At 26.9% G+C, this 17,055-nt stretch overlaps 1 protein-coding gene across 1 annotated transcript in view; it reads left to right on the top strand.

The window, feature by feature from the left end:
• The window catches only part of LOC111634998 (fasciclin-2-like), a 220,431-nt gene extending 203,973 nt beyond the window's left edge, over positions 1-16,458 (top strand). Inside the window, exons 14-16 of the mRNA XM_023379842.1 lie at positions 6,297-6,356; positions 14,323-14,418; positions 14,928-16,458. Coding sequence (XP_023235610.1) covers positions 6,297-6,356; positions 14,323-14,418; positions 14,928-15,030 — 259 coding nt within the window. The 3' untranslated portion in view covers positions 15,031-16,458. The remainder of the gene's footprint in view (positions 1-6,296; positions 6,357-14,322; positions 14,419-14,927) is intronic.
• Positions 16,459-17,055: the final 597 nt, after the last annotated feature.

Here is a 17,055-nt window from a genome sequence, read left to right as displayed (position 1 = left end):
AACTAGTAAGTAGATGAGAAAGCTATTGAAAGTTAACAATTATTGAATAATTGTTGTTGGTTTCTGGATACTATAGAATTTTAAGTTCCTCAAAAAGCAAACTTTGACAAGTTTAGAACCATGAACCAAATTGATCAAGAAAACAACTTTTCCGATTTTTTGAATCACAAATATTTTACTTTGCAAGAAAGGATCGTCATTTAAGATTATTTCTAGACATACATTATAGCATATTACAGAAGATTCATTTTATTTGTAATTAAGAAAACCTCTTGTTTAACTGTAATTATATTCATGTTATGTTCATACTATTTGTAAAGTAAGTTTCAATGGAACTAATCCTATGTTAAGTTTTTATAGACAATCATTAAGCTATACATTTGCCATTTTCATAAGTAATGCTTAGTCTTAAAAATTGATACACTGATCCATTTTTTGACCATTTTAGTAATGAGATTGTTTTTAAGATTATAATATAGGATTATACATGTATTATATCTGTCAATTGCAGTGAATTATTTGGATGATATATAATACCTTTTAATTTTTCTAAAACTAATTACACATCTGAGAAAAACAGTAAAATTGTTATCAATTTTACTTTTCTTACAGATTAAAGATTTTAGCACTGTTCTCTGTAGCTTTTTTCTAAATCTTTCTTTTCTCATTTGAGTTTATATTAACATTATCCATGCAAATAATGGTAATACATTCAATTTACAAATATACCAGTACTATTAATTCATATCAATGGTGGAGCAATCATTTCATGTTTGATTTATAGTATAAAAGAATTAAAATATAAAACTATATTATTTAAAATTATCAAAATGAATGAAATCTGGCTAAATGTATGTAAAATAATGCTGTAGTAACCTTTTTCTAACCTAAAATATAACAAATATTGCAATTGTAAATCATACACCAACAGAAATAGTCTTTATCACAACAGTCATGACTATATATTGTGCTTATTTTTTTCTTTCTATTATGTCAATAATTAAAAATATAAGTTTATTAAATGTATCTACTGATTTAAATAGCTTCCTTGACCATTATATATCTATGTAAACTTATAATAGTATTTATAATAATTAAAAATAAAATTAATAATCAATTGTCTTTGACTCTCTTTATTCTTACCTCTTCTTTTTAATTATATAATTATTAACTCTTTATTGTAAATAAAAATTTATTTAACTAAAACTAAATGCTTAACTTTAAATATAAAAATCATTTTATATTTATTAACTAATTAAAAATTAAATCTTAAGTACTTAAATGATCATTCTATTATAAATATTTCATAAATATTATCTTTAAATAAAACAAAATCTTAATTTTTAATAATGCATTTTTTACAGTTATTAACTTCTAAACATTATTAATGACATTTTATTGAAATGTTTTGTTTATTTAAATCATCTTACATAAGATTTCCATGAAATTTCCAATAAATTATTTTAATATTAACATGGCAGTGAATTTATTATTATAATATAAAATTAATAACAACGTCTACTTTAATAATTATTATGCTTGTTGTCCAAAAAACAATTATTATCCTTCTCCAGTTCTTTTCAATTTAAATACAATTAATATGCTTTCAAAAAATATTGCTTTTCCAATGCTTCAAACAGCACTGAGAACAATTGCATGTGGGAAGATGTGAGCATCAAATCCAGTGTTGATTCAGATTAGCCTAACTTGGAAAGTGAAGAGGTTTTTGGCTTTGATGTGGAAGACAGTGATATATGGAAGAATCTCATCTTAACAGATCACTCAGCACACCAAAAATTATCCATTATTCCAAGAATCCATTACATTGCAAACAACAGATTTCCCGCACATCCAGGATAATATCTGTTACAATGGGTGATCAGTTAACGAACAAATTGGATAACAATAACTTTCGCAAAAGATTTTTATGTTCGGACAATGAACACCTCACAGAACAAACACAAGAAGAAGCAACGTAAAATAACTGGTCTTTCCTTGTCTTCAGGTAACAATTCAAAACTTTCAGAGCACAGGATATGTCGACATCATCACTCAACCCAGTATATACTGATCGGATAGTATTCCTCTGAATTTTGAAACTCTCCCTTGTAATTACGGCCTTTTATTTTTCTTGCAGAAAAAATTCTTTTATAGTATTCGCGAGACTGTCAGGCGGGCACTCGTTAAGTTTTTTGTCAGTTTTTATTTTCAAAAGGTGAGAGTATAATAGCAAAGGTAGAGACTGAGCAGAAGATATCTGATGTTGCTGGGCAGTATGGCTTGAACAGGTCTACAGTAGGCCACAGTTGTCTTATCTAAGAAAGATACTGTATAATCAAGAAGACTCAAGCAGCTAAAGGAGTAACAAAAATCACATATGAGAAATAAAGAACATCAAAGAGCTCATAATGGAACCTGAAACAGACTGATGACAGAAGAACACCAAGAAACTCGGCAAGATATGTTTTCTTCTGAAAAAGAGGATTAATGCCAACATCTGCTATTAAAGATCTTTTAAAAAAGTGAGAGGATGTCAGAACAATGGTCTTAGAATGACATCCAAACCAGGTTGAGATTAATAGGCTCGGGGATCTCTACAATTACAATGCTATTAATTATTTCTGAAAAATTATGAAGAAGAAAGAAAAGCAATCGACATTAGACAGATTCTTTAACCCCACAAACGGAAAAAACATGACTAATAAAAGTGCAAGGCTGTGTATATATGTATTTTTATTATTACATATAAATAAATGTAGTAAGAAAGTATATATTTTTTATTTTTTGGAATCTCCAGAATGAATTAATCAAATTCCCATAAAAACCTATGGTAAATCGATAATCGGTTAACGAACAATTCGGATAACGAACAAAATCTTGGAATGGATTAGGTTCATTAACCAATCACCCACTGTATTCGGAAAAATTTCTGTTTTTTAACTCCTATATATATAAGAAATACCAATACTTGAAATTATTTGGTCTGTTGAGATCTCTATTCTTTATCCTATAGATACACACGTTTGTAATGTATGTGTGTATTATGCCATATGTGTGTACGACAAAGCTGATGAAAATTGTATGTACTGTAAGCATAAAAAGAGGCAAATTATATATGCTCATTAGCACTTTGCTTCACTTCACAATTTGTTAAAAAAAAAAAAAAAAACCCGGTCCATCTTGATTTCTTTCAATGCCACTTTTCTGTCTATTGAAATATAACACCACTTGATATTAGCAATGTCATGTACAGCCTGTTGGCTTATGCTGAAACTTGTCAGGAAGGTCTTTATGTCTTGGAAATACTCAATTTTGACACTACACTTGGACCAGCAACAGTATTCATTAGGTGACTTCTCCTCAATTGTATCAGCCAACTGACTCTCTTCGCATAATTCTTCAATTGTACATATCCCAAATATAACAAGTGCATCATAAAACTCTACAAATTTCCCAGAAACACCCAAATATTAATTAAATGTTGAAAAAATGCAAAGTTTACAATAAATTGGGGTAGGAAAATTCCATTATTCCAAGTAATGGATCTGCTAAAAGGAGGTAAAATTACATTGGTTTGGCAGGACCTGGAAAAAAATCCATTAAAATGAGATTCTACTGTATAATTTACTTTACTTACAATAATATATGAAACTTATTAAAGAATTCTTTTATAATTGCTGGGTGACCTTAACAATTTTATTTTATTTCACAGTATTTACTTGAATCTAAGATGCACTTTAATTTCTATATGCTCACCCATAATTTATTTATTTATTTATTTATTTTTTGAAAAACTCACAACTTGAGACAAATTTGTCAAGCAGACTGAGTCTGTTGACAAATTTGTTCAGTGTTTATTGCAGTTATACGTCACTGTCTTCTATGGTATTGAAGTCAGAAACCTCTTCACTTTCCATGTTAGGCTCTTCTGAATTGACACTAGATTCAATATTCATATCTTCCCATAAGAAACCATCTTAAGTGCCATTTGATTTTTTGAGAGTGCTGAACAACCTTTTCTGAGATTTTCATCCAAGCACTTACATTATTATAATAGACTAACATGATTAAGCTAAGTTGACCTCTTAAATATTTACTGCTATGAATATTAGTCTAATAAAATCATTAAAATGATGCAATGGAATTAGTGACAGAAATAAGATGTATGGCACTAAAGATTGCTTATTATGATACATTACATCAAATCTAAGATGCATTGTACTTTCAGAAAAACTAAAACCTGAAAAAAATCCATTTTACATTCAAATAAATACAGTGTATATATTTTTTCTAAAGAACAAAATATTCACTAATTTTACTTATTGTGTAGTATAGTAAAACAACACATATTAAAAATAATCAAATTTTAATGGTATTCTGTGCTCTGTTCATAGTAAAGAATCTTAAGATGTTGCTGTTCATGACTAATAAGAAAACCGGTGTCAAAAAAACAAATTTTTATCTTTAAGAATCTAATCTGAAAACACAATTAGACAGAAAACTTTTTAATAAATACTTTACCATTGGAGAGATTTATTCAAGAAGATCACATGTTAATTTCTTCATTTACTCCAAATGCATGTACTGTACATCTTTATTAAAAATTCTTTATTTTTTAAAATAATAATTTGATATCTTGGTGTTACTATTCACTGCTCTATCATATAAAAGTCTATTCATTTTTCTACAAATTTTTATTGTTGTTGTTTCTAAATTTATATTGTATCTTGAAATCTGATGTCCCAATTACTATATCTTGGCTAGTATACATTCAAAAATTCAAAACTCTATTAATAATGTTTTCTGTTGTGAAGTTTACTATGTAACATTCAATGAAGATTATCTTATATTGTTCTCACATCCATTTGTGATTCAAAATGATTCAATATCCTTCAGAATGCAAAGAGCTCAAAACATGACAGACACTGACAAAACTATTATGTTTCTTAGCAAATAACTTTAAGCAATTAATTATAAAGAAAAAGTTTTAGCTTACTAATTACTAAAATACATCAATAATTTTCATTTAATTTCCCAAAAAACTCTCATTTAAATAAAAAATAATTTGATAACTCTATCTTAAATATATCAATTAATTAAATTAATAAATTCTAAATATTTTTAATAAAATAAAATCAATCAAAAAATTATGGTAATATCAGATCATTTTTATGTAAGCTTTTAGAATCAGTAAATAAGTAAAAATTTTGTCAAAAATAATAAAGTTTAACAAAGTAATAGTTTCTGATAATATAGTCAATCTAATTATCTGTTAGATTGCATTCTAATATTAATAATTTAATAAAGCACAATTGACAAGCTAAAAATATTTTATTAAACTTCATAAATTTTGGAAAGATTATTTTCTTCATATAATAAAATACTTCTTTCAAACAATTACATAATATCACAATGATTAATGTAGAGAAAAAAGGATATGTATTAAATGGAATAAAATGTAAAAGGTTTTTTTTCTGTAATTTTTATCAATTAATTTTCTAAAATAAAATAAAATAAAATGGAATAGTTAAATACTTTTTCTGCTTCATTTTAAACTATATTCAATTGACAACTTGTACTGAATCTTTTAAGAATAGTATAAAGTGAACTTGATACAGTTTAAACAATTATTGAAATTTTTTGAAAAATTTTATTTCATTGTTAATTAAGGGAGAAGATAATTTTAATATCTAAGTGCTCCTTAAATTTAAAGTTTTATAATAGCATTTCTTTCTTATAATCTTTACTATTAAAAATCAATTATTATTTATTACTATTACTATTAGCTATCTTTTATTATAATAATATACTAATGTATTTAAAATAAACAGTAAATTAATAATCAAGACAATTTTTAAAATATGAAAACACACATGATCATATTTAATAAAAAAGAATTAAATTTATAAAGATGTAAAAAGAATTTTATGAATAAAACAAAATTCCTTAGTACCATAATTTAAATTTTGATGATATATTTTGTATGAGAATCCATAGTTTTTTTATACAGATTTAATTTTCAGATAATTCTTTATTATAGACATATTTGTTTTATTAATTGCTTTTTTAAGATTTTTCTAATGACAGTTTTTATTATTATTTTTTAAAGAAAAAATTGTTATATTAACATTATTCTAACTTTTTAAACACTTTTTTTACCATAATTTATTTGTAGAAAGTGTTATTTGTAGTCATTTGTTTTTATTTGTTGCTTTTAAATGTTTCTATAATTGCATGTAATTTGTCTTGTGATATATGTGATTTTCCTATATATCTTTCATTTCTTCATTCTTCAGCAAAGGAAAAGATGAAGCAGATGAGAAATCAAGAACAGAAGTGGATAATCCAGCATTTGAGTAAGAATAATCATCAATGTTTCAAACAAATCAACCTAATATATATATTTTTTTTAACTTTTTTACAGGAAAATCCAATGAATTTATTATTCTGTATATCTGGCTTATTGCAGTAATGCATATTAAATTAAACAAATATATTTATTATAAAAGAATTTTAGTTTCCTATTTCAGTTTATTCCTATATGATATTAACTATTAATATTCAATATAAGCAATAATTTCTCTTATATAATATAATTTAGCAAATTTCTTAACTAATATGATAACTAAATAAATTTATTATTATTATTATTAAAAATAAATGTTTAATTATTTTACTCTTTTTTTTTTTACAAATAAAATTCAAAAACTTGGTTACTTGATTTAAAAATGTTTGAATTTAAATTAAAATTTAGAATAGAACTAAAAGTTTAAAATACTTCATGAAGATCTATTGTTTATGAAAATGCCTTTAAACAGAACAGAAATTGTTTTAATCTATTAATGAAGATGTTTTATGTAATAATAATGTATTTGAGGAACTGGGGGTAGATAAGAATAATCTCTCTACTGCTTATTTGGCTATGGATCTGGAAGATCTGCCCGCAGGGTCATAGGATGAAGATTATATTAAAATTAAGGTAGACTACAAAATTGTAGAATCTCGATCTATGGTCAAGATTTCCGACACCAGACAGGGAAAGATTTTGCACCCTATTACGTGTTTACAATATCAGTTTAAATAGGAGGGCTGTTATGTTGATGAGTGGGGAGGAGTCGCGGGTAAGTTCGAACATAGCAGGGTGAATGTCTGGAGTCAATTAATTGAGAGAGAGTCACCAAATGTAACTAATAACAAAGATTTCCTAAATAAACTAAATCAATGAGATACATATTCAAATTACAGATATAACTGAACATAATTGAGTCTAACTAGAGTTACACTTCTAAATTGAGAGTATACTATTAAACTGAGAAGGAGAGCGTACATCAATTTAAACTTACTAACTTGACTGACAGTCTAGAAGGTAGTCTTCTTCTTCTATATGATGAAATTCCTTGGTGAAGCTCTTAGATGGAGGAGGGATGAGGAAATGCACAAGTGAGAATCTGCGAGAGAACGCTACTCATATGGCAGATCCTTGAGGATCATTGATTGGCTTCCTATGGCTATGTCCTTATACGACAAACTGCTGTTTTCTATGTGGCATATTCAGACTAATGTCGACTGCATCTCCTATGGCAATGTCATATTTCTGTTGACTGCTTTGAATGGCAGGAAAATCATCCTTTTTATCGTCCTTTATGTCCAATAGCATAAAAGAATCCACGGTTACTAATGGGATGTATGGAGACGAGGAGAGGGGGTGGACTGCCAGATGGATGTCAGATTTGTAGATAAGGTCTTGTGGGAAAGGAAGTTGATTTCCGACACTTTTGTAAAAAGTGTCAAATGTATCTTCCTTTTTGGTAAACAAATTCAAAAAAACTAAATATACAGTGGAACTCTGGTTAACAAACGTAATCCATTCCACGAGTCCATTCGTTAACCGAATTGTTCATTAACCGAAGCAATTTTCCTCATAGAAATTAATGCAAATACAATTAATCCGTTCTAGCCGTCAGTATTTTTGTAATTTTATTTGTAAAATGGGTTTTCTTTAATGAAAATATAGGAAAACGTGCTCATAAACAGTCGATCTAGGTTAAATTTTCGGAAAAGGGGAAAGATTTGACGGGTATAAAAACATCACATACGATCGTTAAAGTTCTAAAATGACAGATAGCAGAAACAATAGGCTAAATTATGAGCGAAAGGCTTATAGGTTTATCAACAATCTCCGATCAGAGTCGACGAACAGGTGTCAAATAAACGCCTCGGAACAAACCTTTCTCGTGACCTGATCTGGTTTCGGTTTTCACCTGGAGACAAAGAAGAAAACAATCGGGAAGCGAGGAATGGGACGCAGGACAAATCGTAAGGTGAGATTCAAGGAAGAAATACTATAAAAACCCCGAATATCAAGGTCAAAACGCAGTTTTCCTAAAAATTCTATGGCGATTAATCTGTGTCGTCTTCGTCTGGATTAAGCCTGAAGTCGTTCCCGCTAAAATTTGTGTTGTGTCTCGTGGATCGCTCCAGTCGTTGCAGCTCTGTCACCTACTGTTGTTTCTGTGACCAAGCGAACCCATCCTGTCTGCTCTGGGGCTATGACTGATCAGCTTGCACTATCGTAGGACCAGCGATACACTGCTCCTCAGTGCCAGGAGAAAATACTGTAGATAAGCCATTTCCAACCACCTCAAATATGTAAGCATCTTCCTGTTCTAATAAACAATTTTCACTGTAAAATATTTGTCATCTTTGTCTTCTCCGCCATACCAACGTATGAATGGACCCTAGACCATCACCGACACACAATTAACTGATTCCCCCTAAAAGTCGGCAAGCTTACAAATTTGACACAAAAAGCCATTAAGTTTGTTATCCGAGACAAAATTTTTGCAAAATAAAAGTTTGTTAACCGATTTGGCAGTTAACCAGGACATTCGTTAACCGGGGTTCCACTGTATTTCCCAATTCTCACATGTACTGTACAATGCTGAACAGAGGCATGACAGATTTTGTGTTTTTCCAGAAGGTATATAATTTATATATACAGTTATAATACAAATCACTAAGGGAACAGTAATTAGTTTACTTTGTCAAAAATTTGCATTAACAATTTTTAAGGTCAAGATTATGTAATTTAGGGAATCAAATGGGCTTGATAGGCAAAGTCTCTAAATTATAATATTTTGATTAAAGTTAAATAAAATTAAATTTATTTACACAAATAAATTTAGTAAATTATGTTCTAAATGATTTTCAAATCAAACAAAATGAGGAAGAGAAGATATTTGCCATTTAAGTGTGGAGCAGTACATCAGAGTGATTAAATTAAACAGCTTTGTTTTATTTAACCACTGCAAAAATTTAATTTTTTTTTTTCTGTTGAAGATTGTTTGAAAAAATAGAAAAAATTTTTGGTGCAAAAGAGTGAAAAAAAAAGAGCCAAACCTAGCATCACTGTCTGTATTCATTCTCCAATATGAAAACTACTTTGTTTGCTTAGGACTGTATCTGTTTAAAGGGGTGGGTATCCTTAAATATTAACCCCTGTTTTCTGAGTACAATAGAATGATCACTAAAACCAGATGTTTAAATTGCTGTACAGTTGGAGGAAACTTGTCTTTGCTTACTAGGAGAGAAAATCTATTCTACTCAAAATGGAACATTCTACAGTACTATTTTTTATTGTTCATGTTGAAAAGTGTAAAAAGCACCATTATTGGAAATAGGATTATTTCTTGAGGGGTTGTGAAGGTAATTTACAGTTAAATTTAACAAATTATAGTAAAATTTTTGTTCATTTTATCCTGTGAAATTTAACTTTGTGACAATGGCAAAATTTGCTTTATCAGTGTTTGTTTTAAGGTGAGGAAACTATATATATAAATATATATTTGTATATGTTTTAACAGAATGCTCTGATGATAAATAAAAGCTGATTATTTTATCATTTTTAATAATGAGTATAAATGTAACATTTGAATTTTTATAGTAAATAATTTTTAAAAAATTATTAAACTTTTAGCAAAATTCATAGTACTCTTTTATTTATTTATTTTGGATCATTTATTTACCCAGAGCTTATGTCTTTCTCTGCTCCTTTGCTATGCCCCTTACAAACAAAAATGCTGTACATGATTATATGAAATTTCTTACACATAAATATCTAGTTTGATTGTAAAAACATTTTCATATACTTGAGAAGAATTTTGAAACATTATAAAAGTTTAAACACTTGTTTAATTAAACTTATAGTAAAACTTAAAACACTAAAATTAAATCAATATATAAATCTACATACAAATAATACCTCAACTTACGCTACCCTGACTTACGCAAACCCGAAGTTACGCGATTTTCAAATCTCATCGATTCGTCTTTTGTTTGAGTGCCATGCAACTCTTGATTACTCACTCCCCCCATACTATTGTTTAGCTTATATGTTTGGACGTGTCACGCAGAATCGACACATAAATAACATAAAAAAAATTGTAGCTATTTCTGTATTTGTTATATTTACAGAGACTTGAGAGACTCTATGTGGTAATTTCTTGTAACCGTGAATGAATCAAAAGATGAGATAAGATTAACGAGAACATTTATTAGCTTACATTTATTAGCTTACATACATCCGACATCGATTTTACACAAATTACGAAATTATACCACGACTTACGCAGTTATCGCTTGGTCCCACCTATCGCGTAAGTTCAGGGTATTACTGTATACATATACATAACTTTCAAAAATAAAACAATTTATTTTACTTGACATTTTCAGGCTGTGATTGTGAATGCAAGAGTGTTTGAAAATGTTAAGTAAAATACATCTTGTTTCTGGAAAAAGTACTTATATACATTGTTTGTATATAGATAAAGAACATTAGATAATTTTAATATATATTCACTATTCTTTATAGTGCTTTATTATATATTCTTGCAAAATTGGATTTCTTTTTCTCCATGATAAAGTTTACTTCATTTATGTAAATCTGTGTACAGCACCTTTTTACTATAATCTTTTCCAATCTAATCCATATTTCTTTTTTTAAACTATAAAGAATAATTATTCATTATAATTTATGAAGTTTTATTGAAATTTCTTGCTCATAAATAATGATGTAAAAAATTTTTATAAATAGATATTTTAATAATTTTGATAGCTATATTAAAAGGAAATATATATTTAAGTAAATATAATATTTACTTAAATGTTTGCATGTTTAAATGTGATATCATTGTATAATTATTTAATTTTTTCTTCATTCTATAAATTATTTACTTCTTTTTCCATTCAAAACCATGTCTTTTTGTAATAATTAATCTTATATACACATATATAAAAACATCTCAAAGCTTGATGATTATATTAAAGCCAAATGCTTACCAGATTAAATCAGGCTACATTACTGTTACTAATAAATATTAAATTCCAAGTAATTTCACACTAGAGGTAGGCAAGGTGCTATCTCTTATTAAATCTAATATTAACAATATNAGCTTACATACATCCGACATCGATTTTACACAAATTACGAAATTATACCACGACTTACGCAGTTATCGCTTGGTCTCACCTATCGCGTAAGTTCAGGGTATTACTGTATACATATACATAACTTTGAAAAATAAAACAATTTATTTTACTTGACATTTTCAGGCTGTGATTGTGAATGCAAGAGTGTTTGAAAATGTTAAGTAAAATACATCTTGTTTCTGGAAAAAGTACTTATATACATTGTTTGTATATAGATAAAGAACATTAGATAATTTTAATATATATTCACTATTCTTTATAGTGCTTTATTATATATTCTTGCAAAATTGGATTTCTTTTTCTCCATGATAAAGTTTACTTCATTTATGTAAATCTGTGTACAGCACCTTTTTACTATAATCTTTTCCAATCTAATCCATATTTCTTTTTTTAAACTATAAAGAATAATTATTCATTATAATTTATGAAGTTTTATTGAAATTTCTTGCTCATAAATAATGATGTAAAAAATTTTTATAAATAGATATTTTAATAATTTTGATAGCTATATTAAAAGGAAATATATATTTAAGTAAATATAATATTTACTTAAATGTTTGCATGTTTAAATGTGATATCATTGTATAATTATTTAATTTTTTCTTCATTCTATAAATTATTTACTTCTTTTTCCATTCAAAACCATGTCTTTTTGTAATAATTAATCTTATATACACATATATAAAAACATCTCAAAGCTTGATGATTATATTAAAGCCAAATGCTTACCAGATTAAATCAGGCTACATTACTGTTACTAATAAATATTAAATTCCAAGTAATTTCACACTAGAGGTAGGCAAGGTGCCATCTCGTATTAAATCTAATATTAACAATATTTGTGACATAATTCTTAAGAGACGTTCCTTGTGGAGTGTCTAATATTCTGAAATACTATATTTCCATAATTTACTTGAAGCTTCTTGTCCTTTAAACATTGTGTTTCTAAATCATATAGTACATTAATAATTCAAGGACTTATCATACAGGTAAGTCCTTGAATTATCAATGCACTTTATGATTTAGAAACACTATATCTAGATATAATAAATATAAGTACGACTGTTTTTCAAAAAAAATTTTTGTTATATTACTATATCTAGATTTTATGGACCTAAATATAATGGATTTTGGAAACAATAACCAAATTTGCTCATTAAAATAAAGGGTCAGTAGTATATTCAAAAATAAACTTGCATATTCTATAAATTTCATTCCAAATAATATGCACTCACAAACTACAGAAATGTCATTATATATATGAATGAATATTCAAACTTTAAATAATTATTATTCTGTGCTATTTCTGCTTATTGAAGTTTATATTAGAAAACATAAATACAGTATAAATAATAGGATTTATAGCATTAGTTTTACTGCTCTTCATTTTCTGACATCAATTAAGCATTCCTTTTATGTAATTAGTTTATACTATCGAGAATTATAACTGGACAAATCATATTTTAGAACATTAAACCCACATCAAGGAATTAAAAAATCGTTCACACAAAAATGTTACCAGAACATATTACATTACATTACATCATTCCTTCATTATAAGTTTAAGTACAGTACAAGTAACATTTCTATCATTTACATTAACTATTATAAAATCATAATAATGATACATATATTCATAAAAACATCAAAAACTAAATAAATTAATTATTTAGACTAATATTTATGATGCATGATAGTTTTTTTTGCAAGAAATATTGTTTTTTGCATGAAAGCTGCATCTCATAAATGTATGCATGCCCTCTTTTTAATTCAAAAAGTGGTTTTATTAAAATTTATATATTAATTAATTTATTAAAAATATCAATGTTTACACTAACTTGATTAAAATTTGATATTTTTAATAAATTAATTAATAAATAACGTTTACACCAACTTAATTAAAATTTCTGAAAATTAATTTTTAAAAGATAAAACTGTATGAGTTAAGAGAAGTACTTATTTCAGGATACCAAAGCAAATATTTTATTAGAAATGTTTTCATTCATACATGTTAAGGAGCATATTGAATCTATTAGAAGGAATTTCCCAGTGGGCATTATGTAAAGATATACAAGATGATTGGAAAAAGTCCTGGTCATTAGGCAATAGTTGGATATCTCCATCTGGTTGATAGAATAATTTTATATACACTTCATATCCCAATCCTATGACATTATAAGTATACACTTAAAAATCATAAAATAAATAAGTTCTTTATTAGCAAAAATTACAAAAAATAAATCCACATAATTTTTCCAAAATTTTTCACTTAAATGATATGTGGTCCATATTTAGAATGCTCCTAGTTCAAATTAATTTTTAGTTTATTATAAAATATAAATTATACTGAATCATATATATGTGTGTCCGCATGGTATTTTAATTTGAATTTATATTATTTAATACTGTTTTTAGTTTTAATCAATTATATTTTTGTATTATTTTAGAATTATTATTAATATACTAACTCCTCCTCCTTGCCACAAATTTCATGAAATTTATTTATTTATGCCCATTTATTATCATATTCATTGATTTACATGAAATTTAATAATAATTACGTTAATTTGATGAAATTCCTTAAATGCTGAATACAATTTTAAAAAATTCTAACTACCAGCAAAATTATTTTCACAATTTTTGCTTAATTTTATTAATATTTCTTGATTTTTATTTTAATTTAAAATTATTCAGTTTATATATTATTTAAATGAAATTCTTGAGAAACATTGTGCTGGTATATAGAACTAAAATGTTTTTGAGGATACTGTTTGAGAAAACTTTAGTTACGTTTAAGTTGATGACAACCATTTGCTATTAATTTTTATTTTTTAGCAAAGAAAAAGAACCATTACAAATGCACAAAGGAGAAGACAGAAGCGATAAAGTTTACGCAGTTAATGAAGATACTCCTATGATCGAAACAGTAGGGTGAGCACTAATAAACTTGTTTATGTTTAAATTCAAGCACCCTGCTGAAGAACAGATGAATCTATTCTCATCTTTCTTTTGTTTTCAATGCAGAACAAATATTTTCTCTATGAATACATTCACATTCTTCTGTGACTTATATTTGTTACATTTCTTATGTATATTATATAATGTTATGTTAATCTGATAATGGTAAAATATATTAATAATTATGCTTTATTTTCTTTAAACAACATACTGTGGCTTTCTTTTGGGAATTGTATCATGCATGCATTCTTTTTGTTAAGGAAATGGCTCAAAGATTGACTTCAAAATCTTAACTTCTTGTCTTGTATTCCATTTCAGTAATGGTTTCTTCAGCACAACTGCTATCAGCCAGATAAACAGAAATGACTATACATACATAAAACTAATAAAAAATTATTATATTTATAAAGTATTTCTCATATATACTAAAGGTAAAAATCTTCAAATTCTAATTATTTTAATGTAATGTTTTCCTTATTCAGTGCAAAGGACACTAAAACTGAAACAAACAGCGTGGATGCTGAAATAAAGAATAAATCACCAAAAGGATCTAAGTCAAGTATTGCCAAAGACAGCTTGGTTTAACATCTTGTAAGATAAAAGTGAAGCCAACATTTTATAAAACTATACTCCTGTTAACAAATTAAGATATCTGGGTCATCATTTCAAGCAATGAATGAAGTGCAAGAAAAATAAACATTGAATCTTTTTCTCTCTAAATTTTGGTCAACATATAGCAGCATATAAATGTTTGACCAAGGCAGAATCGGTTCAGTGTTTTGTGACCCAATCATTAATGTAATTTTGATTGTGATGATGTGGGATGTGATTCAAATGGACTCCATGATTCCCTACTGCTGGCTTTATGAAATAGCATGATATCAACAAGAGTGTACTGAACCAAGTAATTGGTGCTATCGCAAAGCTTATTAATTAGTTATATACATTGTATAAGCCTTTTTTAGGGATAATCAGGAGTGAATGTGTGTGATTTATGCAGAAAAGTTCCATATGAATGTTGGCTTCTAGCTTTAAGAAAATCATAGTCCAAGGACTCTGCCTCAGGGTCTCGTGCTCTAAGGAGTCAGTGCATCATTCCCCTAAAATTGTCATACGATTCTGAATTTTCAGAACAATTTTATTTCATTACCGCTTTACTTTTGTAGACATCTTTAGTGTGATCTATATTAATATTGATAAATTTTTCACTTGATACCTGTTGTATGTATTTTCAAATCATTCCAAATTTATGTTAAAATTATTTTTCAGAAATTAATTTCATGGTTGTTCATATTATTTCACCATTCATTAATGAAGGAATATTTATTGATTAATTTTTATTCCTTTCATTTATTGGCTGGTAACTTAAAATTCTTAAGTGTTTTCTTGGTGCTTTTGAAAATTGCTTATTAATAACTTATATGTACGGTACTTTGTATGGATAAAAACCATTGTATTTTAGTTGTTAAAGATAAGATTGCCAGTTAAAGTTAATCTTGATTTTGATTAAAAACCATCTGGAATTGTTACAGTTACATTCTCTGTAGGTACTGAAACAGTTTGAGATAAAAAAAAAAAAATTGTAAAGAAAAATTTTGCACCTGCAATGCTCACAGAGAAAGAAGAGAACTGTAAGAATACCTACAAATTAATTTGTTGATCACAATTTGATGTTCTGCAGGATCCTGACATGTATTATTGTACTGATTATAGACTAAGAGTTCTTTATTTGCAAAGAAATTTTCATATCTTTTCAGTACAGAAAATTTGGGTAATTTGTATTCCTGCAGCCAACAGAGCAGCTATTTTGAATTTCACTGTTATTTCAGTGAGCAAAAAGGGTGTCCACATGTTGGATTTGCTTAAACTGCTGTCTTCTTACAAAATGTGATGTTGTGTGCATGAACCAGAATAAATTCTTGTTCATGAATGTTATCTGGACTATTGCATCAATCCTACAAATAAATATTTCATGCCCATCAAATAAAAGAAAAATTAATTTATCATCTCTTATACATGTTGTATTTGTGAATAATTAGTAATTTCGTCCGTCAGATATTTTAATTTACAATATTCACAATGATCACAAGTATAAATAGACAATGACAACCTTAAGACTGTGGCACTTGAAATTCAAATATATTGCAAATCATTATAGATTGTTGCTTGTTATGTCAAAAAAAATATATATAGTATGTATAATACAAATGAATTGTCACAAAAAAAAAAAAAAAAAAACAAGTTTTCATTTGAAATTTTTCCAATTACTGTTAATAAATTATCACAAAATGGACAATAAACTGTTGAAAATTTGATAATTTCATAAAAACACAAGAAAAGTTAAGGTATTATTGTTATTTAGGATAGTTTAGTATAACATTACTTTTATGTTGAATTCAAAGTATTATTTTCTTATAAGAGAAGTAAACATATCTCGTTAAATTTAATATATCATAATTAAATTTTTTAAATATGGAAAATACATTGAAATTTGATAAGAAAAATTATCATATTAGACAGTTTTTTGATGGAAATTTTATTATAATAATAAATTTTGAATGTTCAAATACAAAGAATTTTTTTTACTGATGTAGAGAATATTATAACATA

Source organism: Centruroides sculpturatus, unplaced genomic scaffold, assembly GCF_000671375.1.
Source record: "Centruroides sculpturatus isolate CEXI.00-Female unplaced genomic scaffold, Cexi_2.0 scaffold789, whole genome shotgun sequence".
Classification (NCBI taxonomy): Eukaryota; Metazoa; Arthropoda; class Arachnida; order Scorpiones; family Buthidae; genus Centruroides; species Centruroides sculpturatus.
Note: the sequence above shows the minus strand (reverse complement) of the source record. Positions and strands in the feature narration are given on the sequence as shown.